General features: G+C 41.2%; 1 protein-coding gene and 1 long non-coding RNA gene across 3 annotated transcripts in view; one reads left to right on the top strand and one right to left on the bottom strand.

Moving 5' to 3' along the window:
• Nucleotides 1-71: 71 nt before the first annotated feature.
• Nucleotides 72-8,099, bottom strand: LOC309393998. Its single transcript, XR_014175675.1, has 3 exons — nucleotides 8,015-8,099; nucleotides 1,150-1,353; nucleotides 72-578 (listed from the first exon to the last, which is right to left on the bottom strand). It is a non-coding gene; the product is annotated as an uncharacterized lncRNA (long non-coding RNA).
• Nucleotides 8,046-24,058, top strand: part of PKP2 (plakophilin 2) — a 76,276-nt gene continuing 60,263 nt past the window's right edge. For both annotated transcript variants that reach the window (XM_081956645.1, XM_081956644.1), the window contains exon 1: nucleotides 8,046-8,517. In XM_081956645.1, the coding sequence (XP_081812771.1) occupies nucleotides 8,061-8,517 (457 nt within the window). In that variant the 5' untranslated portion in view covers nucleotides 8,046-8,060. The remainder of the gene's footprint in view (nucleotides 8,518-24,058) is intronic.

The following is a 24,058-nucleotide window of genomic DNA, read 5'->3' as shown; positions in this document are numbered from 1 at the left end:
GTGCAGTGAGATGGAAAGGAGACAATGAAGGGTTAAATGTTAAAAGGGCAGTGCAGAGGGAGCTCCTTTGCCTTGTTTGAAACCTGGAATGCAAAACTGCTCTTCCCTCTTCCTCTGCATTGCCCTTTGTTACTTTTATTAAATGTATTGCATTAACAATTTTAGTGAGCAAACAAATATAAATAATACTTTGATTCAATCACCATATTATAGTAACAGGTGTCTAAATTCCACTTTTCATGACTGCTGTTCCGCCTATTAGCCACAAGGTGCCAATAGAGCTTCTTTTCTGTTTTTAAGTTCTTCATACACTACAGCATTAGTAAAAACATGTAATCAATATTCACTGTAGAGTTTAGTCTGGAAATATGTCAAAGTATTTTTGTTGGTCCTTGACTGTATTTTCACAGTGTGAAATCCTAACAGCGATTCCATCTGTTCTTGTGAATGAAGTCTGAGAAATTTACATTTAGCTGAAAAACCTTGATATATGTTGATGCTGTGGTCGGAGCTTTGAATTTAATGGGCGTGATTATTGAATTTCTTTTCATGCAAAGCATTTTCCAATCCATCATTTCCTGTAAAATGGATATATAAGTTCACATATCAGCTTTCTATAGTGGATATTCCAAACGTAGATTTAATTCACTAATCTTGTAACTTTCCTCTATGAGTGGATTGTTGAAATATAATGCATGCATCCACATAAATCATCTACAAGTAGATATTCTTTTGTTCTTTCCCCCTTGTCCATTATTTCTTGCAGAACAGGAAGTACAGCCATCTTGGAAGATTAAATTGTTGCTGCTGTTTCAAGAATGCAGACCGAGAAAAGGCTAAAATGTACATATTTACTTCACTCAGACTAAGAACACCTTTGCTTATAAAACATTTAAGACTGTGGGGGGTGGAGAGAGACTTCATACAGTCTTCTATTTTTATTTTATTGGGATATTTTTTTATCCTGTGTTCCCTTTCAGTTTTTTCATATAATCTAACTAAGGAATGTACAAACAAAAACAAATTCATATAATAATATCTGAATAAATTTTAAAATTCTAAACGCTTTAAAGGGAGTGTTTAATTAGAGTTTAATTAGGATCTGTATAGCAGCTCCAGAAGTTAAGTTAGTTTTACTTTCCAACATACCGGTTAGATCAAGGGACAGCAGCTGCATAAATCTTTCTTAAAGGTTTTCCAGAGAACTCAAGGGTGAGGTGAGATTCAAAACAGGTTTTTCATGCTTTGCAATTCAGTCTCATGGGTAGTCCACCTGGGTAAAGAACCTCTGCATTTCCAGATGTTGCTGGTCTACAATTTCCAACAGCCCCTCCAGCGTGAATGATGGCAAAACTGCTTGGAACACAGCAACAACATTTAGAGTAGAGTTTCCTATCCCTTCATTACACTCTACGCCAGATCAAACAAAGCAACGAAAAATAATAATAGCAAAACATTAACCAGTACCATATTGTGAAATAAAATTAGGAGAAAGGAAGCTATAAAAGAAAAAAAAGTGTTGACCGTATCTACAGCCAATCCAGATATCTTTCAAACTAGGAATTTGTTCACTAGTTCCTGGGAATTGGGAAAGTTTGTCAGCTAAGAGTTTTAAAACTTAGGTACAAAAATCAGCATTCTGCACTTCCAGGCAAATTTGATCTTGGTATTTTTATTAAAGCTACTATTCTTTAAAATGTGTGTGTTTGTGTGTGTGTGTGTGTGTACTAGATTAGTCTAGTTGGTTAAGGCAACAGGCCAGAAGCTGGAATGAGTTCTATTCCCACTTTAGAAATAAAAGTTGGCTGGGTGACCTTCGGCCATTTCTGACAGGCTGTAGAAATTCTAAACTGATATCCAATAGCTATCCAGTATCTTTCAAAGTCAACCCTGAACCTCAAATTCTATGGTTCTTGGCTATTAAAAGCTGCCCGCTCAGTAAAGAGAAAGAAATTGTGACATCCTTAGTGTTGTGTGAGGTTGGTTGTTTCCATGAATTCATTTCACCACCCAACTAAGTAACAACATCAGCACAACTGAGTATGGAGTTTGCTCCCTGTTTATATACAGTAGCTTTTCCTGCCAGTTTTAAACTGGGGTGCGCTTTTCTTCTTGATGGTTCCTTGATTAAGTTATTGTTTTCTGCTTCTTTGTCTGGTGTTAATCCCTGCTTATGTGGATGTTGATGTGTTCTTTTTGTTTCCTTCTTAGCTTTGTCTCTTTTGGATCCTATCCAAATGTGGTTTATCTCTATGTCTCTACATTCTATATATTCTCTTCTACTGAAAGGAAAAAAAAGAATTTAGCACATTCATAAAATCACAGGGACCTAGGAGGTCTTCTACTCCAATCTCTGGCCCAGAGCAGGAACCCATTAGCTAATAAAATACAAGTAGGAAATATCAAGAAACCAGCTTTATGTTGGTCAACCACAATCCCTGAGTTAGTAACCTAAGAAATATTAGAATTCTAATACCTATGAGTAATTACTCAGATATTCTAGTCTGAAGAATTGTTCATAAGCATTCAGGTAGACTTTCCCTTTGGAGTTGAACCTTTGCCTTTAGGTGATTTCCAAATTCAACAGTGCTGGCTTTTCCTTTGTTTGCATGGTGTCAGTGAAAGGTTCATTGCCAAGACTGGTTCTGATAATGTGGTGTGCAAACAGACAGGAATATGGCTCAGTGCAATGCAAAGCAGGCTTTCCCTTTCTCCTTTCTATTTATGGAATACTATTTACCAACCCCGCCCCGGTGTGACTAAAGTCAAGTTCTGAAATGCATATCTAATTTACTACCATTCTTTCTTCTTTATACCAAACAGCAAGAAATTCCAGAAAAGCACTTTGTTTTACTTAAGTGAGAGGCCATTGAAAATTTGAAGCATCTTCATAATATTTACATCTATAAATACAAAAGGGAAATCCACTCACTCATCACAAAATCTCCAGAACGATAAAGCCTACAAACGTGAAATTTGGCACGTACGTTCCTCCTGGCTTCTAGGTGCTCGCTAAGAAAGGGTTTTTCGAAATGATCATCAGATCATTAGTATTTCATATACACTATATTCATATACAATATATTAACAAGCTCTGATGCTAGGGAGTTAGACCTTCTACTCCCCCTCCCCACCAGAAAAGTTCCAACTGCCACTTGCCTCACATTCCGTTACCTCAGGTCAAACTGGCAGACATTTCACTCCTTCACTCAGGAGCAGTCTGGGGCTCCTTACAGTATTAAACATTGCTACCTCACCAAAATGTCTATGCCCTCCATCTATGGAACTGCTTCCGAACTCAAGGCGGAGGGAGAGATATTCCCTTATGTGTTTCAATCGCCAACCACCACTGAGCCAACAGATCGTAAAGCAAATTTCTCCTGCATAGTGTCCCAGCCCCAACTCACTTCTTACACTGACCTCCTCTGTTCCTTCTACTATAACACCAGTTAAAGGGAAAAGACTGTCTTTCTGCTGCCCAGAAGTACAACGGATGCTTCAAAATGGCGTCTTTTGGAGCCAGAGAGATGAAGGAAGGAAATTTTATGCCAACGTTCAAAGTTCAGGGGCAGGTCTACCACCATGATAGGGACTATCATGGTGGGGCCTCAGCAGTAGCCTTCATTTCTCCAGATGCACTTTGTTGGTGATGATGACAATGAGAGTCTGTCAAGACCATGGGGATGCTACAATAGTCCTAAGTGTGAAAAATAGAAGCAAGGGTATCCAGCTAGCATAAAGTATAGTGAAGAACATTCGAAGCAGATAAATCTCTCTCCCTATAGTCCCAAAGGTACTTTTTCAGGAGGCAACTGGACTTTGTTTTTTTTTTTCCTTTGAAGACATTTCGCTTCTGATCCAAGAAGCTTCTTCAACTCTGACAGGATAGTGAGGAACATGACCTGGAGTACTGGGAATCTCTACAGACTCTCTCCCTATAGGAAGTGGTCATTTTTTATTCCTATATAGGTAGTTGCCGACTTACGTCCACAATTGAGCCCAATGTTTCGGTTGCTAAGCGAGACAGTTGTTAAGTGAGTTTTAGCCCATTTTACAATCTGTCCTGTCATAGTTGCTAAGTGAATCACTGCAGTTGTTAAATTAGTAACAGCTTCCTCATTGAATTTATTCGTCAGGTGGTCACAAATAGTGATCGCATGATCTCAGGACACGGCAACTTTCATAAATATGAACCAGTTGCAAAATGCCTGATCACATGACTAGGGAGATTCTTCAATGATCATAACTATGTCACATTTTTCAGTGCCATTGTAATATTGAATAGTCATCAAACGGATAGCTGTAAGATGAGGACCACCTGTATTTCCATCTCGCCTTTCCTTCAGGAATTGAACTCTATTCACTCTATACCAGGGGTGTCCAAACTTGAGAACTTTAAGACTTGTGGACTTTAACTCCCAGAATTCCCCAGCCAGCATGGCTGGCTGGAGAATTCTGGGAGTTGAAGTCCACAAGTCTTAAAGTTCTCAAGTTTGGACACCCCTGTTCTATACGTTTTCTCTACAACACTAGGAGAGCTGTGTCACCCTTTGCCAATATGAGAAATTCCCCTCCAAAGAATGGTGATTGATTACAATGCCATCAAGTCATTCTGAACTCTTAACAACCTCAGAGATAGGTTTTCTCCATGGAGATCTGCCCTTAACGTGGGGTTTCAAGTCTTCCAATAGTGCCTCCATTGCCACCTGTAACTGGACCCATCCATCTTGACGCTAGTTATCTTCTCCTTCTTCTCCTCCTCCTCCTCCTCCTTTTTTCTTTCTTTCTTTCCCAGCCTTACCCAGAGAGCTGGGTTTTTGCATAACATCTGAAGTAGGGTCATTTGGTCATTTGTGCCTCAAATGAGAGCTCTGGGTTGATTTGTACAATGAATATATGCTCCATATCCACAGTTTTTCTGTTCTTCCGTATAGTCTTGATGAAGAGAAGACTAGTTTCCAGGTCTTTCAAAACTGTACTTATTTGCAGTTCATCTTTGCAAGAACCAGGATTCCTTGGCAGGTTTACAGAAAAAAAGGTGGGAACTATAAAATCCAATCAAATATAGGTACGATATCTAAAAGAGCAATAAAACTAACTATTGTGTACATTCATAAAAGGAGATAACGTAAAGATAAAACCTGCAGAAATTTTTAAAAAGCACACATTTCCTGATCTTAAAGGCCCTCACATCCTTATTTTATTCAAGTTCTCATTCCCTCAATCATAATGCCACTATCTGCAACTCTCAAGAAAAAAATAGTGTTTACCCACAATAGGTATGCAAGAGTATCCGTAGAACGCTACCAAAAAAAGGAATGATTCAACACTTATTCCTTTTTGGGTAGGGAAGAGATTGACACCAGTTTGGAAGATTTCCAAACATGGATTAGCATTCACCTGAAACTTCCTGAGTCACAGACAAAAAAACTGTGTGTAAGCATTGCATCACAGCAGATAAGAGTTTACTGAAAATGTTAATTTGTAATCCAGAAAAATTACAAATCCAAGTGTGAAAAACTCATCGGTGTTATTTTGAAAAGATGAACATAATAAAAATTGTTTCTCTCCCTGCAGAGCTTGGGGAATAAACTGATATCCCCCTCGAACCATTTTAGCTCAAAAGATGGCAACTGTTTCTTACAATATCAACACAGCATTATAATTGGTGCCGATAGCAGAGAATATTTGTAGGTTGAACTCCGGAGTCCTTGGTGTTCTCTGAGCTTGAGGGTGTTCTTTGCAGACATATTATTACCAAACTAGGTAGCATCATCCATGCTAGTAAGGAAATAGGGTTTACTCACATTTTATACATTAGTGGCTTGCTTTGTCAGTGTTTGTGGGAGTGGTCTTGGTAGTTCCTTGATTGCACTGTTGTTTACTATTAGCTTTACTAAGTAACGCATCCGGCCCGCAGCCCACGAGTCCTAAGGTATTACTTAGTGATGTTGCCACAAAACTACCAATTGCTCTTTCATATTAAATTGATTTAACAGATTATTTATAAACCTGAATTTAGTTGAAGAGTTAAGGCTACTGAGTCTGCAGCCAAAGGTTGACGTATACAGCAGATCCGGGACTGACAGTTTATACAGTAAATAAATAGTGGGATCCCATTACACTAGAAGTGGTGAAACCAGCTAATTTATAGAAGGAAAAGAGCTCCATTACAGGAGACTTGTTTGTCTAACTTCTGGGTGCTGCACTTTGTAATGCTCACAGAGAAAGATGGGAGCACCATGTTGGGGAAGGTGTAACTTTTGAAAAAGAGGTTGTTATAAGAGGAGAGCCCTGCTACTCTATGGCAGCATTTAAAAAGTGATGGCAACTTTCCCAAATAACATAATTTATTAAAAGACCGAACCGTTGGTTAGCTGTGGGGTCCTTGGTGCTCTCTGAGCTTGTAGGTTTTCCTATAGACATTACATTACCAAACTAGGTAACATCATCAGTGCACTGATATTACCTAGTTTGGTAATGAAACGTCTGCAAGAAAACCACCAACCTCAGAGAGCACCAAGGACCCTACAATTCAACCCTTAGCTACGTTTTCTGTCAGCTGCAGGCCACTTCATTAGATACATAGAGGAATTTGACTAGCAGAGTCAAATTCCCTCCCCGCACCCTCCCTCCCCGCACCCTAAATTTAAAATGGGGGGGGGGAGAGGATGAAATCAACCAGGTGAAGAAACAAAAGCACTCCCGAGGAAGTGCAGAGTATACAGGTAGTCCCTGGTTTACAACAGTTCACTTAGTGACTGTTTGAAGTTACAACAGCCCTGAAAAAAAGTTACTTACAACCAGAGGTGGTATTCAGCAGATTCTAATCAATTCTGGAGAACCAGTAGCGGAAATTTTGAGTAGTTCGGAGAACCAGTAAATACCACCTCCGACTGGCCCCATCTATTCTCTGCCTCCCGAGTCCCAGCTGATCAGGAACAAATGGGGATTTTGCAGTAACCTTCCCCTGGAGTGGGGAGGGAATGGAGATTTTACAGTATCCTTCCCCTACCACGCCCACCAAGCCACACCATGCCCACAGAACCGGTAGTAAAACTTTTTGAATCCCACCACTGCTTACGATCATTTTTCACACTTATCACCGTTGATCCTGCTTACATGATCAAAATTCAGATGATTGGCCACTATTTGTTTCTGACCGTTGCTGTGTGTTGGGGGTCATGCGATCACCTTTTGCGACCTTCTGACAAGCCAAGTCCACGGGATAACCAGATTCATTCAAGAAGCCTGTTGCTAAATTAACCCCTGCAGTGGTTGACTTAACAACGGTGGCAAGATCGCAAAATGGGGCAAAACTCACTTAACCGATGTTTCACTCAGCAACAACAATGTTGGGCTCCATTGTACAAGTCTAGGACTCCCTGCATTTGAAGGTAAAGGTAAAGGTTCCCCTCTAGTACATATGTGCTAGCCATTCCAGACTCTAGGGGGGGGGTGCTCATCTCCAGTTCAAAGCTGAAGAGCCAGCGCTATCCAAAGACGTCTCCATGGTCATGTGGCCGGCATGACTAAACGCCAAAGGAGCACTTACCTTCCCACCACAGGTGGTCCTTGTTTTTCTACTTGCATTTTTACACGCTTTTGAACTGCTAGATTGGCAGAAGCTGGGACAAGTAAGGGGAGCTCACTCCATTTTGTGGCGCTAGGGATTCGAACTGGCGACTTTTCTAATCGACAAGCTCAACGCCTTAGTCACCGAGTCCCTATATTTACCTATATTTACACAACACAAAACCGCATACCTATATTTACACAACGTAAAACCCTGACTGGGCTTAGGGTAGATTCTCAGGTCATCCCGTTTCAAGGACGAGTTTTCCTCACCCTTCCCAGCAAAGGGTTAATCGCTATCCGGGCCCACCCAGCCCCAGACGGGCGCGGTGTACGGGACTTGCTCCTGAGTAACGACCCAAAGACCCCCCCCCCCACTCTGGCCGCCTGCCATTTGCTTCCCCACCTGCCCCACCACTAGATTGCAAAGAAAGTTCACCGCAGTTCCCGGAGTGCCAGAGGCGACTCGCGAACCGGCTGGATGAATGGGGACACGCGCCCAAACAGGAGGCGCGGGAGGCGGAGCTGCCCTGCGGGTGCGGCCGGCAGATTCCCGCGGGGTGGGTAGGTGGATGGAAGGGAGGGGCCGGCTGTTGCCGCCGCGCTCCTCCGCCAGAAGGTGGAGACTCGCTCAGCCCCCTCGGCAGGTCGCCCAGCCCAGCCCAGTTCAGTCCGTCCCGGCCGAGCGCGGCCGACAACTGCCCTCCAGACGCCAAGGTCCGCTCTCTCGCCCAGCCACCATGGCCGTTCCCGTCTCCAGTTCCGACCCCGGCTACATCCGCACCGTCTTGGGCCAGCAGGGTCTGGACGAGCAGGACAGTTCCACGCTCGCCTTGCCGTCGAAGTTGTCGGGCGGGAGAGCCGAAGCGCAAAAGTCGCTCCGCATCCAGCGGCAAATCCAGCAGACCTTGGCCCGGAAAAGCAGGGGCTCCCTAGTCAACGGTGAGTGCCTCGGGTCGGCAGGGAAGCGGCTTCCCAGTGCCCTTTTCTTTCCCCCCCCCTCCCTCCGGCTTTTTCGGGGGAGCGAATGGTTTCCTTTAAAGTTTCCTTTCCCTCCGCCTTTAAGGTGAGAGAAGCATTTTTTATAACGCCTCCGCTTCCTCCTTTATTCCCCGGCTGAGAATTTGTGTATTTTTTAAAGTCTTCTCCTTGCGTTTTAAGTTGGGCCCTTGTAAAACTTCCCCACAAAGGGCCAGGGAAAGAAACCGGATTAAACTTAAGGCAAAGTTTTGTATTCCCACAAAAGTGTTTGCAGTTTTCTTGGTGTAGGCAGGGTATCCGGTTGAGAACCTAAGTTAACCTCCTGCAGCAAACAAACCTAACTTTCTGAAACTTTTAACTTTGGACTGGACTGGAGCGATAAGTTTAAAACTAGCAAAGGCACCTGTAATGCAATCTTTTCTTACAGGGAACTTATAATTGTGTACAATCTTTTTTTGTTGTGTTGTTCAGCAACAGAGTGGTCATAATGTCTGGAATGCACTACCTGACTCTGTTGTTACATCTTCAAATCCCCATAACTTTAACCTTAAACTGACTATTATTGACCTCACCCCATTCCTAAGAGGTCTGTAAGGCATGCATAAGCGCACCATCATGCCTCCCGTCCCTGTACTACTGTCCCCATTTATTCGTACCCATTTCATTCATGCTCATGTTTATTCTTATACCTATTATCTTGTAAACCATTGACAAATCAAATAAATAAAATAATAATAAGCAATCTGCAATTTAGCAGGCAACTTTTACAACTCATCAGCCATCTTGCCATTGCTTTAAAATAGGCTTAGAGAAAGGTATGTGAGAACCAGCTTGGTTAAGGTATAATCTAGGAGATGGTGAGTTCTAGTCCTGTTTTAGGCACAAAGCTGGCTGGGTGACCCTTCTCCCTCAGTCCTAGGAAGGAGGCAGTGGTCTCCTTCCATGGCAACTTCTAAAAAAACTTCCTAAACTTTTTCAGACTTCTAAAACTTGTGCAGTTTTCTTGGCAACTTCTAAAAAAACTTGCCAAGAAAACTGCAGTGAAAATGACAGAGAGAGGGAAGTGTATGGAAGACAAGGCTATTTAATTGTCCTGTTAACAAAACCATAGGATTTAGTATGTCAACTGCTGGGGATCCCAACTGTTTTTTTTTTTTAAGATATACCGTATGTCTCATAATGTCATGGGGACATTATGCCAGTCTAGACTGTGGATACAGGAGCCAATTCTCTAGGTAGATGAATCCATAATTTCTATTCCACCTTCTCTTCGGAAGTTTAAAATAGCATAGATAACTATCTTCTTCCCATTGTTCTGCCTTCTCAACCAGACTGTGAGATGATAGGTCAGGCTGGGAGAGAGCGTCTGATCCAAGTTAGCCAATGAGCTTCTTGGCTGAGTGGAGAAATCTGACCCTGGGTCTCACAAGAATAAGTCATTATTCTCAGTTTGTATCTCTCTTAACAGTACAAATTATGAGGTGGTTCTTCTCCCCCCCTCCTTCCTCCTTCCTTTTATGTCTGACTTCCTCTTTCAATTTCATATATATTACTAAGTCACCTTGTCAGAAAGCGAGTCACTGGGAGTTGGGAAGCATGTAAATTTAATAAAATTATTATTATTAACATTGAGGAAGGAGCCAATGTCCATACAAAACCACCCCAATTTAAGATCAGTTATTTATGGGTCATTGCAAATGATCTTTTTAGATATAGTAGGATGGACCGTTTTCAAATTTATAGTACAGCCGACTTTCATCTTGCATAAGGTCAATTGATAAAAAATCTGTTGTAGAATAGATGCAGCCACACCGTGTTGCAAATTTTACTGCTTGCTGTTATATATTTAAAAGAGAAGACAAAGTTAAGAGATATTGAAAGTCTGTGCCCTATAATACATGAAATAAATAAATAAAAAACACCTCAGTGTTAAAAAAATCACTTTTAATATTTCATCACATATTACATTACATTATATGATAAATACAATCTCAGAAATAAATAGTATTTTACTATTATTGGAATCGAGTCCCCATAATATCACTTACCTGTTTTGATCACTAAGCCTACGAAAGCTTTACACAATTAACATAAAAAAGTTTTCAGCCTAGGCTTTTACCCAATCGTTAAAACATTCACCTTCCCAATCCTATGCAAGTAGTCCTCGACTTATGACCACCATTGAGCCCAACATTCCTGTTGTTAAGTGGAACATTTGTTAAGGGAATTTTGCCCCATTTTATGACTTATTGCCACAGTTGCTAAGGGAATCTGGCTTCCCCATTGACTTGGCTTGTCAGCAGGTCACAGAGGATGATGACGTGATCACAGGACATTGCAACTCTCCTAAATATGAATCAGTTGCCAAGTATCTGGATTTTGATGACATGACCACAAGGAATGCTGCAACGGTCATAAGTGTGAAAAAGGTCACAAGTCACTTTTTTCAATCCCATTGTAACTTTGAGTGGTCACTAAATGAACTGTTGTTAGTCAAGGACTACCTGTATAGTAATAATTTTAACTGTTATTACAGTGATCCATATTTCAAAGACCTAGTCATGGAGCCCTGGGGATGCTGGGAGTTCTTTGATATTAAGCTGAAAAAGACTAGAACTGCAAGACCATATTAACACTACTCCCTGAAGTAGCTTTTATCACCACTCAAATTTGGGGTGACTTGTGTGCTTTCTCCCAGGGGTATCCTCAGGTGAGCCCTCATTTGTGCAGTTTTGAACACCATCTTGACTTTTGGATATCCTTTGTTGGTCCTTTCCCTTTTACTTTTTACTTTTATTTAGATTTTTATACCGCCCCCTCTCCCCAAAGGGACTCGGGGCGGTGTACAGTCAAATAAAAACACATCAATAAATAGAAAATACAAACACAAAAGAGGAGGCAATAAGAAACTGTACATATCTGAAGCAAAGTAGTTAAAAGCAATATTTAAATACCCTAAAAATACCCAATTAAAATATCTGCCAGGAGGCAGAACAAAACTATAAATGGGCCAGGCTGGCTAAACGGAACAGGTCCCATTATCCTTGGCCACGGCTGTGTATGGATCTTATGTGCAAAAGGAAAATAAGGTAAAGGATCCCTTCGCACATAGGTCCTAGTCGTTCCCAACTCTAGGGGGAGGTGCTCATCTCCATTTCAAAGCTGAAGAGCCAGCACTGTCCGAAGACATCTCCATGGTCATGTGGCTGGCATGACTGAACGCCAAAGGCACATGGAACACTGTTACCTTCCCACCAAAGGTGGTTCCTATTTTTCTACTTTGCATTTTACATGCTTTCGAACTGCTAGGTTGGCAAAAGCTGGGACAAGTAACGGGAGCTTACTGCGTTACGCAGCGCTAGGGATTCGAATCGCCGAACTACCGACCTTTCTGATCGACAAGCTTAGCGTCTTAGCCACTGAGCCACCGCGTTCCTTTTAAAAGGAAAATACTAGCTTCTTTAATTTTTCCCCACATCATCCACCCAACTACTCAAAAAGAGACCATACTAATCAACTAAATCATCAGATTCTTTCAAACTGCCTTGAGGTTTTAATATTGGGAAGTCAAGTGATATGTGTTTGAAATATATAAAGCAGGACTTTGAGGGTAAACTCATTTGGAGCTGTTAATTCGGCCTCCATATTATCCCTTGGCAAATATTATTTTTGATACTTGGTATGTATTTAGTATGAATGCTTCTGTGAAGAAATCGGAGGTTGCTATTTTCATAACACCCCACTAAAAACAATGTATGGTATAGAATTGCATAAAGCATGATTTGTCAACAATCGAGTAAGGAATATATTTGTCACTCCTTCTTACTGGAATGATGTTTGAAGACTTTTTTTCAAACTCTTTGAAGCTCTAGTTCTTTCATTCAAGAATGGAAACTTGTCTCTATTAGCTGTTTCTCTAAATATAGAGACTGAATGTTCCCCCAGGGTGACAAGCTTATGACTAATGTCTTTCACTAGATAATTCTCCAGTCAATCCAAGTATATCCTAGATACACTCCTTGGCCTGAAGGTACCAACCATAAATTAACCTACCTCCATTTCTCCTCATGTTTTGTCTCTTTACAACATAGGTCAGAGTTCTGCATAGTATGTAGCAGAAGTGGACAGCTATGGCCTCTTTATGACCTGTGGATTTCAACTCCTAGAATTCCTGGGATGCTGGCTCAGGAAGTCTGGGAATTGAAGTCCACAGGTTGTATAGGGATCATGGTTGCCCACCTCTGGTATATAAGCTATGGCTATATCAGCCTTCAAGGTTGCTATGAAACATCACAATTCATGTTTCCTTGCTTGTTCCAGTCCAGAGATGGATAAAAAGGTAGCCAAAATGTGTGTCGAGGCCTATATAAACTTAGATGACAAAACTCACTTCCCCCTCACCGGACCAAGACATGTTCCCTAATTCCCTTTAATTGTGAAGTTGAGATAAATTTGTTCTGCGACTTTAGGTTTGGGGTTATTTTATGCAACTATATGCCATTTTGCATGTGTGTATGATATAGTGGGATCCGGTGGCTCAGTGGCTAAGATGCTGAGTTTGTCGATCAGAAAGGGTCGGCAGTTCAGCGGTTCAAATCCCTAGTACCACGTAGCCAAGTGAGCTCCCGTTACGTGTCAACCTAGCAGTTCGAAAGCATGTAAAAATGCAAGTAGAAAAATAGGAACCATTTTGGTGTAAAGGTAGCAATGTTCTGTGTGCCTTTGGCATTTAGTCATGCTGGCCACATGACCACGGAGACATCTTCGGACAGCACTTTGAAACAGAGATGAGCATCGCCCCCCAGAGTCAGGAACAACTAGCACATATGTGCAAGGGGAATCTTTACCTTTATTATATAGTCACTGGCCAAAATAAAGCAATATTGATTGATTGATTGATTGAGATTATCCCAAATTGTAGAAAGAATGTCCTCTTTGCAATATTGCAAAGCAAGTGAAGCTCTGCTTTTACTATTTTGCAAACTGGATTGGATTGTTACAGTTCTTCACTGAAGTTTCCTTCTTGGTTCTTATTGTTAGCTTGTATATCATTTGAATGTCAGATTAGTTTTATCCTAGTTTAAATACCCAGTCGGGACTATTTTCACTTCGCTTCAGAGCCTATTAAATCATTGGGATTCAGGATGTTGTTTGAATTCTTCTAATGGGTGATTTATTTAATGAAGTAGGTTTATAGACAACATGACCTAGGACAATGCGTGATCCAAGTTATCTCTTAAGTTAACTTACATTACAGTGTTTGTTCTAAAGACAGAACAAAGTAGGACTCGTGATTATGATCAGAAGTTCTCAGAGGAATGTTGAGCTACTAAACTTTTTTTTTAAAATTAAAAGCTGAGGTTTCAGTAACTAGTTTTTAGACAGTAGTTGATCCAATATTAGGATTTGAATGCTATGTTACAGTTCATTCAAAGCCATGCACATCATAGTGAATGGATCTAATGTATGATACTCAATCTACTGTAAAAAATACATACTATGATTTCCTAAAGGCTCTTAATTTGTCTTCACCACCTATCAAATACTGTATGGGAAAGTCTTTTTTTACAGTTGCATTAATAGAAGAAGCTTACCTTCTTTCTTTACTGACAGTAGTCTACTGCCTTAAGAATTTCAGCCAACATTTGGTTCACAAAAGCATTTAAAAAGAATAAGAAATGTGCAATACTGAGCTTTTATCAACTCTCTCCTGAGCTTTTACAGCAGTCTGTCCTTTATTTACCTTTTATTTAACACTATGCTTTTGAATTGTGCATTTCTTACTGCAACAGTAAATGGAAGTGCTTTAAGCAAAAGGATTATCTATTGACTCATTTCCCAATGAATATATTTGAAAGTGAGTGTTTAAGAAGCACAGGACATATCCATCAGTGGATTTCTTAAAGGAACATGTAGCTGCCTGCAGGCAAGAACTATAAATATTAATAATAAATGTCAATAGATCCTGGAAGTAGGTTCAAAAGTGACAGGCTTAAGGTTACAGTGACTCAGTAATATTCTGTATTAACTGGGGTTACAGACATGTTCTCAAGAGCTTTATCTGCATCTGCAAAGATTTTCACAGTTTTTTTTTAATTTAACCAAAGAGGTAAGAAAGTTTTTACTTTAATTACTTAAGTGATGATAAGTTTGGGTGAATCTGCAGAGAGCGAGAAAGATCCAATTCTGTAAGATTAAAGGGGCAGCTTTATCATCAAAGCTCTGTACTGTCTAGAATATGTGTGTCAAACTCAATGCCCGGGACCCATGAGTACTTAGATCTGGCTTGCGGACCCAACCTGGAGACCGCGAAGGACCGGCCTCTGCCAGTGAAAATGGAGTTCAGGAGGGTCATGCGCAGCTGAACTACATTTTCGTTGGAAGAGGGTTGCAGCTGAAAATGGAGCTCAGGGGCCTGTTCTGGCTGGGAGAGCGCTTAGGTCACCACAGGTGCCCCTGACACGAGTGATGTCAAACTGGCCACGCCCCCATGCCTCCATCCCGAGGTCAAACACAACCCTGATGCGGCGCTCAATGAAATCGAGTTTGACACTCCTGCTCTAGAAAGCACTGTGATGTTTCAATGTGATTCTTCTTGCCTACAAACCTTGATATAGATAGTAATAAAAACATGTCTTTATCTGAGGCGGGCCAATGAACTTGATTAAAAATTGGCATTGGGCCCATAGGTGGAAATAAATCTGGTAGAAAGATGTAGTATTAATTTCTTATTGGAATATACCTGTAACTGAGGAAGCCTAAGAGCAGTTGTGATGTGAAACATTTGCAATTTGTGTTTAGTGGCAACAGCTTTTTGTTTCCTTGTCATTTTTTCTACCTTTTAATTTCAGATCATTTTGCATTGTTGAGAGGCTGCTTTCTGGAGACTATAATATCCATACAGTAATTCCTGTAAATGCTAGAGTAAATGTTTAAAGCACTGTGTAGCGATTGAAGTTCCTTAATACAGGAACTGCATAATTATATATTAAAGTGTGCTTTATTGTACATGCACCCATTTGAAGTTAAAAGAAGTTTGACCGCAATGTAAGACCTGCAATCCTCAAAAGTGATCATCTCTACATAGGAGTCGGTTTCAGGGATTTCTTTATATAGCAATGAATTTTCATACACCGGGGGGGGGGGGGGGGAGGAAATCTGCACCGTTCTTAAGTTCTTTTCCTGCAGAGTTCTTCAATTCTAAAAGTGTGACACTGGACTACTATATCTGATATTGTTCATTTTCTAAATACAGAACAAAAGGTTTCTGTTTTGTACGAACGAATAATTTCAAATTTACTTGAGCAAATAGGGCAGATAATTCCATGGGGATTATGCAACTAAGAAATTAATTACATCAATTATTTTAGATGTTGCTCTGCTTTCCTTGGCACAGATTTTTTTTTCTCTTCCAATATCTCTCTGTCGAAAATAAAAAATTTAAAGGGAGTGTTTTAAATATATCTTACTATGTTAAATAAACTGCAGATGGTATATAAGATGTTGCCTTATTTTTCTTGGAACACAGGAATGTTTATAGATCAACCAGGCTCCAATTATTAATAAATAATATCTTTTGTCAACAAATCCATCTAACTGAATAAACAAGTGTGGTAAAATGACCCTACATTAGGTTTTAAAATGTGTTTTGTGGTTTATAGTGTTATGGGTCAAGGGACTTAATTTCTTGATCTCAAATATGTGGTCTAAGAAGGATGAATGAAATGAAAGCAAGGGGAGAATATTATTGAAACCCTTCAACAGATGGAAAATAATGGATCTGGTTTTGTTGTGAGTTTAATGATCGAAGTTTGAAACCTGGAGAAAGATGGGCTCCTGAAATTGGAACGTAATGCAAAATCCCAACATAAAATCCTTTTTGGAGTACTTGATTTCCCCATGGGCTATTTCTTGTTGGCAGAATATTATATAAGCTAACCATTTTGTGAGGATCCTAATGATAGACTGCTGGTTTTCTAAGTCTGAAGATGAGGCATCCAGCTTTAAACTGATAAGATCCCTTCCTTTTTACTTTGAAATCTAATCTCTCTACTTAGCCTTTGTTCTAAATAATTGCTTTTCCTCTAAGTGAGAGGAAAATAAATAAAAGAAGGGTTCCTGGCACCTTAAAGGCTAACTGATTTATGGTGACACAATCTCTCCAGAAGTAGAAGCTGCTTCATCTACTAGTCTTCCCACCCCACCCCAAAAAAAGTTTCCAATATGCTCTACTAATGTCTGTATGTGTATGAGAGAGTTTGCTATAACAAATTATGGTGGTTCAGATTGCCAAAAGTATTCAAGAGATACTATTGGTATACTGCACTGTATTACACACATGCACACACACACACTCTCACACACACACACTATCGATTCCCGGTAAGGGTATGGCTAGCTGATGAGAGCTAAATAGCTTGAAAATAGATCTTTACTAGTCTCCCTTTATTTAACAGCACAAATGCAACACACACACACATATGCACATACACTATATATACATATACATGTATGTATGTATACACATATACTGCACAATATAATATACTGCACGAGTCAAAAAGAGGGCTGTGAAAATATCTACAGACCCCTCATATCCTTCACATAATTTGTTTTAATTCCTATCCTCAAAACGACGCTATAGGGCACTGCACACCAGAACAACTAGAGACAAGAACAGTTTTTTCCTGATCGCCATCATTCTGCTAAACAAATAATTCCCACAACACTGTCAATAATTTACTAAGAATGAATTATTATTATTATTATACGATTGTATCACAGCGGCCAGTTGTTTCGCCGGATTTGGCATTGATTACTAGTCGGGCCCCACCCAGGGGCCTAGGACGTCGTAACGTATTTTCGTAATATACGTGCAGATCCAAGCAGTGCAGCTTTTTGCATTTGACTGATGGTGATTTTGTCAGGTTTTAACTGTTTTAAATGTAATTCCAGTGCTTTTGGAATAGCACCCAGTGTGCCGATTACCACTGGAATTACCACTGTTGGTTTGTGCCATAATCGTTGAATAATAATTATATTATTATTATTATTATTATTATTATTATTATTATTATTATTATTATTATTATTATTATTATTATTATTATTATCTTTCTTCCTAGTATCTATCTCTCCCCACTTATGATTATAACCATGTTGCTTGTATCTTTCAATTTATATTGCTTTTGTTTCCTAGTATGATTTGATAGCTTATTAGTAACCCTGACTATCACTAAGTGTTGCACCTTTTTATTCTTGATGAATGTATTATTATTATTCTTATGTACACTGAGAGCATCTGCACCAAAGACAAATTCCATGTGTGTCCAATCACACTTGGCTAATAAAGAATTCTATTCTGTTCTAAAAGTTATCCAAGTTTTATGCAAAGGAAGTTATCCAAGTCCCTACTTACCAGATGCAAAATGGTATGAACCCAGATGAGTTTGGGGTAAACCAATGATTAGATCAGATGTAAGCCCTTGAGAAGCTATCTACCAATTTGTAAATGAATTGCTACACTGGAGTGGCTAAACTGTATCAAGACAGGCAAAGTCTTGGTGTATTTGTAAGCAAACACATCCCCTTATGTTTAAATTAAATCAGGGTGGTTTTATGCAGAGAAGGAAGAATATGGATTGAAGGATGAATGAGACCTCTGTGGCAAGAGACTGCTTCTGTTTCCCTTGACGGTTGAACTTTGAAACCATTCAGATAACCCATCTTGATTGTTTCGTTTTTAGTATTTCCTATGAAGACTTATTTGAGTAATTAATATGCAGCTCTCTTTAGCTTTATTTTCATAAGGGAGTTTCCATTGAGATTCATTCTATTGCCTCTCACCCAAATCATATGGTTGGTGCTCTGGCAAAGAGATTCAAATTCTTTTAAGAATAATTAATGGGTCCTTTAAATAGTTGCCCCAACAACATGGAATATCTTCCCTATTGTTGCAGGTTTACTCAGTCTCATCACTGACCACATTTATTAATTAGGGGCAACCAGATCGGGAGGTTGTATAGCACTTGTGAAAAGGAATTTGGGCATTTTGCAAACAGCTAATATCCACTTGCATATGATCAACAACATAATCCTCACTGCAATGCGATGCAATGGAAGGAAGGGAGCAGTTGTATCTCAGGCACTCCTTAAAACTTTAAATACTGTTTATGTGCAAAAGTTCTTGCAAACTTTTGTATGACATTAAGATACACAAAGACAAAAACAACAACAACGCATCACTGGAGACTTTACCAGAGGCAAATATTGTTGTGCCTAGAAGAACTAAATGGAAAGACAGTATGGACTTAGGTGGTAGATAGGACACAATGCCCATGGGCATCTTGCCACCGAAATTAAAACTTTTTAAAACACGAAAGTGAAAATAAAAGAACCCTCATGAAAGAGCCAAATCTTATAGATTTCTTCTAGGTTCTTGCAGATCTCACTAGATTTCAACCACTTTCAATTATTCCCTCTCTCCCTCCCCCCCTCTCTCTTTCACACACACATCATTCCCCATGCTCAATAGGATTGGATGACTACTAGCTGAAAAACTTATCCATCCTTGATTTGAGTTCAAGAAAGTAAACAGGCGTGCTCTGGAACCCATTGACGTGATTTTAGTAGGTCCAGATCCAAACTGCATAATGCCACATGGCTACTACATAGCAAAAATATTTTCTTATTGCCATTTAGTGGTTTGTGAAGCCAGGGTGCAACAATCTAAGCTAATCTAGGTCAAATGATCTTGCTATGCTGTTGGAATCCAGAATTCACAACCAACCACTGGAAAACGTTCCTGCTTTAATCTGTAAAGCATTGCCTTGGACTGATGTTTGTTAGCACCAAAATGTTGTTAACTGATTTCTAAATGTAGATATTATTTTTCATTAGTGGGACCTACATTGGTTCTCCTCCAAATGTTCTGTTTTTGTTTTCCAGCTGACAGTTTGCAGCTTCTGTGAACACTTAGAATGTGTTTTGTAATCTGAGATGATTGGCCTGTTACACACGTGTGTATGTGTGTGTGTGTGTTTGTGTGTGGGGGGGTATACATATACATATTGTGAATTGTCTTAAAAAATGCAAGTTCCAGGTGTAGTTATAAAAGAAACAGACATTGTGATATCCAGAACTTTAAAATTATATTTCTCACTTAGCTTTCGTTAGCAACTGCTAACATCGTAAGAGTGTAAAAGTCATTAAAGAGATACCTGCCTTATACAACGTTAATCGATTTGGCCGTTATGCACGTGACAGGCCCATCCACCCGCCTCCCAACTGTAATTAGCATTCCTCCCTTATGGAACACAGCTCATACATACATACCGTTGTGGCCCAGCAGCAGCCAGCTAAGCTGTTGGTGGACTCTGACAGCTCAGACCATTATGGGACTGCTCTGGAGGATGAGGAAGACTCTGGAGGGTGTTTGGAGTCAGAGCAGGAACTAGAGAGGCTTGTTGGCCACCAGGTGGCCTCTGAGTCAGGGAGCAGTGAGGAGGAACAGAGGGAGGTTGTCCCTGATATGCATATGGGTAGAATTGATAAGAGAAAGGAACAGCAGTGGAGAAGACGTCATAGAAGGAAGTAAGGACAGCTGGTTAAGGGTGTGGCCCCTCCCAACGAGTTTATAGGTGGAGCGACAGGAGGGGAATCTTTGCAGGAAACAACAGTCCATTATACGAGCCGTTGCGGAAGCATTCTGTAAGTTTTATCTTGGGTTTTTGAAGATAACTTTCTAGGCTCCTGGCCAAGGGGTGGCTTTATCTATGTAATTAGTCGTGGCAGACAGCCAAGCCTGGGTCTGCATATTCAGTGGAATCACAGGACAGAACACATACATATATACAATGAATATTTAAACATGTAAACTGTAAATTTATAACCACAATGTGGGTTAACCACTACTTATCCATAAAAACCTTTCTTAAAGATCTTTAGTTTCAGATCTGGTGTCCAAAAATGCAGAAGCATCATCATAATACCAGCATTAACAGTTAGTGGCAAAATATACAACAATGTATATGATATATATCAGAAGTTTTATATATATGTAAAACAATTCTGCTCTTTGCTACAACCTTCAACTCTTCTTATGTTCTTGTTTAAATTAAAACTAAAACATCTAGTGAGGGAAATCACATCACTATAGTACTTAATCTTGTCCAAACCTTTTAATCAAGTCATTTATTTCACTTCTGCTACCGTGTTTCCCTGAAAATAAGACAGGGTCTTATTTTCTTTTGACCCCCGAAATAAGCACTTGGCCTTATTTTCAGGGAGATCTTATTATTTTCAAGGTGCAGGAGGCGGCGAGTGTGGTCACCTTATGGCTGCTGCTGTGTTGCAATATTTTCGGGGATGGTTTGTTTTTTGGGGAGGGCATATTTTAGCATATGTGCTCAAAAGCCCAATTGGGCTTATTATCTGGGGATGTCTTATTTGGGGGGAAACAGGGTATAAATTTTGGGCATATTGCTACCTGCATTAAAGAATTTCACAACTCACATAAATACCAACTGATACCAAATATCAACTGAATCTGGTATGCTGGAGACCTTTGGGTGAGACACCCAGCCTGAGAGAATTATTAAAAAATAAATTAGAATAGAAATCCGATTGTAACCAAAGAAATAGGTTACAGCTCAAATAACCTGATCTTTCAGGAATGCAAGGCAAAACGGGGTCCCTGCCGCTCACATTTTCTGCAGAAATGCTTAACTTTCCACGTATGGGTAAGAGAGCTTCATTAATCCACAATTCTGCCCTACAGTTTATCTGCCATATGTTTCTTCTAATCTACACACAGTCTGCTGGTGGTCTCAGAGGAGACAGGGAGGAAGATTAAGGAAAGCTTGCTCTGGTTGTAATTGAAAGAATCCAGAGCATGGGAAAGTAATGGAGGATCAATAGCTGGAGTCAATGTAGAATAAGCAAAAGTTTAACGATACAAGAGACAGCCAGACTACACCATAATGCAAGAGGGGGCAGACACATTCTTATGGGAACAGGGTTTGTTTGTTTTTAGTTTAAAGATAATGATGCATCTTATTTGGGGATGGTTAATGTCCAGGGGTGGGCTTCAAAAATTGCAGCATTGGGTTCACTACCCTGTTGCTGGGTAGGCGTGGCCATGATGGGTGTGGCTTAGTCAGCCTCCTGCACCACGGCAGCGGGGGGGGCATTTTTCGCCCTCCCCAGGCTCCAGAGATTTTCCTCAAGCCTCCAGGAGGGCAAAAACTGCCTTCCCCCAGGCTTCAGAGGTCCTTCAAAGTCCAGAAACAAGTCAGTTTCTGGACTTGCAGAACTTCTGGTAGGCCCATTTTTCGTTTTTGTCGAGCCTCCAGGAGGCGGAAACTGCTTCTCCTGGGCTCTGGAGGCCCTCTGGAGGCTAGAAACATGCCTGTTTCTGGACTTCCGGAACCTCCGGTAGGCCCATTTTCCCTCCTCCCTGAGCCTCCATATGGGCCCTGCATGATGAAAGGGCCCCATGGAGACTCCTGGGAGGGGTGGGGTAGAGAGGGGAGGGCGTGGCCAGCCAGGGGTGGCATTTGGGGATTTGTCGAACTGGGCAGAATCCTAGCTAGAGGATCACCCGAACTTGTGCGAACCTCCATCAGCCCACCCCTGTTTATGTCCTGTTTAACCATGCTGCAGAATTCTAACTGATGGCATTATTTATCTTAGGAGTGGGAAACCAATGAATTTTCTACTGGTCTGAATCAAATACCATTGTTTCATGTCTATTCAGAATCCCTGAGATTGAGCTCAAATATTTAGCAGGAGGTTCACAGAATTTTAAATCCATATTTAACCAAGAGGATCTCAGAGAATTGGAGTGCCAAAGGAAAAAATTAGATGAGCTTATGCCAATATTTTAGGGGCCAAAATGTATACAATCCTCAAAGGAGATTAAGTTGAATTCTAGTTTAATAGTTGGATACACAATGGGGTATATCTAACAGAGCTGACTTCAGTACAATATTTACCAACGTAGGCACCATTGATTATTTAACGCATGACCTTTGCCCTGTAGATCTTAATAACCGTCATGCTTGTTAGCACTGCAACATGTAAAATAGCATTTGCAAAATGATCCCCCCCCCAATTCAAACTTTACCCTTCCAAGATGTTAAGATAGCGAAGAAATTAACCCATAAAGGATTTAACCTGATTAATGCTGGTGTAATCAGTTTCCAAATAATGCATTTCTTGATAATGCAGGATAGTGAAAATTAGGTGTTTTTTTAAAAAAAATTGCCGTGATAATCAAGAAAGTCATTTTCCTTACAGTAAGAGGCAAACATCCTGAGCTTTATCCTCAAACCGACTTGGGATGTATTGTATTCTTTCCTCCCCGACTTACGACCGGGGAATTCCCCCTGTTGTCAGCCAGCAACAGCCATGCTGCGCCTTAGCCAATCAGGCGCGGCATGGCTGAAGGCGGGCTGACTTGCGCTCCTGATTGGTTCCTTGGCCTGACAGCTCTCGTATAAATAGCTGTCAGGCTAAGGAAAGGGGCTTCTCTCCTGTATTGCTTGCCGTTGTTTAAATCGCAATAAAATAGTGTTGGACGTTCCACAGTTGTCAAGTCTCATCTTTCCCCACACTTCTTCACTGGCGACGAAGGTGGGATACTGCTGAGGCGACGACCCTGACGGAACCCGACCTCTGTTACTCAGCCGCTTGAGTTTAGCTCCCCGAGCCGCACAACTCCAAGCCGCTATGTCTTCGCTTCCCCCGTTCGCTCCCTTCGGCACCGACGGAGAGGGATGGACGGGGTTTTTGGAGCGTTTTGAATGCTTCCTGCGAGCCAACGGGAAGCGGGGTATTCCGATGGAGGAGAAGTGCAGCTTCTTCCTCAGTAGCTGCGGAACCCCTATGTTCAACGCCGCCCGGGCGTTGGCAGCCCCTGTGCCAGTCCACGACCTAGACTGGGACACGCTGATGGCCAAGCTGAAGGGACATTACGCCCCGACCCCATCGAAGATCACCAGACGATACGCTTTCCGTCAGTGCGTCCAGAAGCCGCACGAAGACGTCAGCCAGTTCCTCCAGTCCTTGCGGACCACAGCCATTCCCTGCGAGTTCCCTGACTTGGAGGACAATCTGGTTGAACAATTCGTCAGCGGCATCAGGGACCGACGGCTGAGGAGGCGTCTCCTGGCCCGACCAGAAATCACCCTGTCAGAGGCGGTCGCTGATGCACGGGCGGCGGAGTTGTCGGAGCAATCTGTTGCTGAGATGGACCGCCACCCGTTTCAATCTTCCCCAGCGCAAACCTGCCTCATCGATCAGCTGGTGCCCATTCCGAGCCCGGCTGAGGAAGAGGAAGAACTCGTGGCTCGCCTGGCAGAACTGCAAAGGCGCCGCAATCCGCGACCTCCGCGCCAGACTGTGACAGCCTGCCTTGGCTGCGGTGGCAGCCACGACCGGTCAGCCTGCCCATTCCGGGCATCCATCTGCCGCCGGTGCTCGAAAAAAGGGCACCTGGCCC

The sequence above is a fragment of the Natrix helvetica genome, assembly GCF_964273705.1.
Source record: "Natrix helvetica genome assembly, chromosome: 6".
NCBI classification, from domain to species: Eukaryota; Metazoa; Chordata; class Lepidosauria; order Squamata; family Natricidae; genus Natrix; species Natrix helvetica.
The sequence above is the reverse complement of the archived record's forward strand: the minus strand, read 5'-3'. Positions and strand labels throughout refer to the sequence as shown.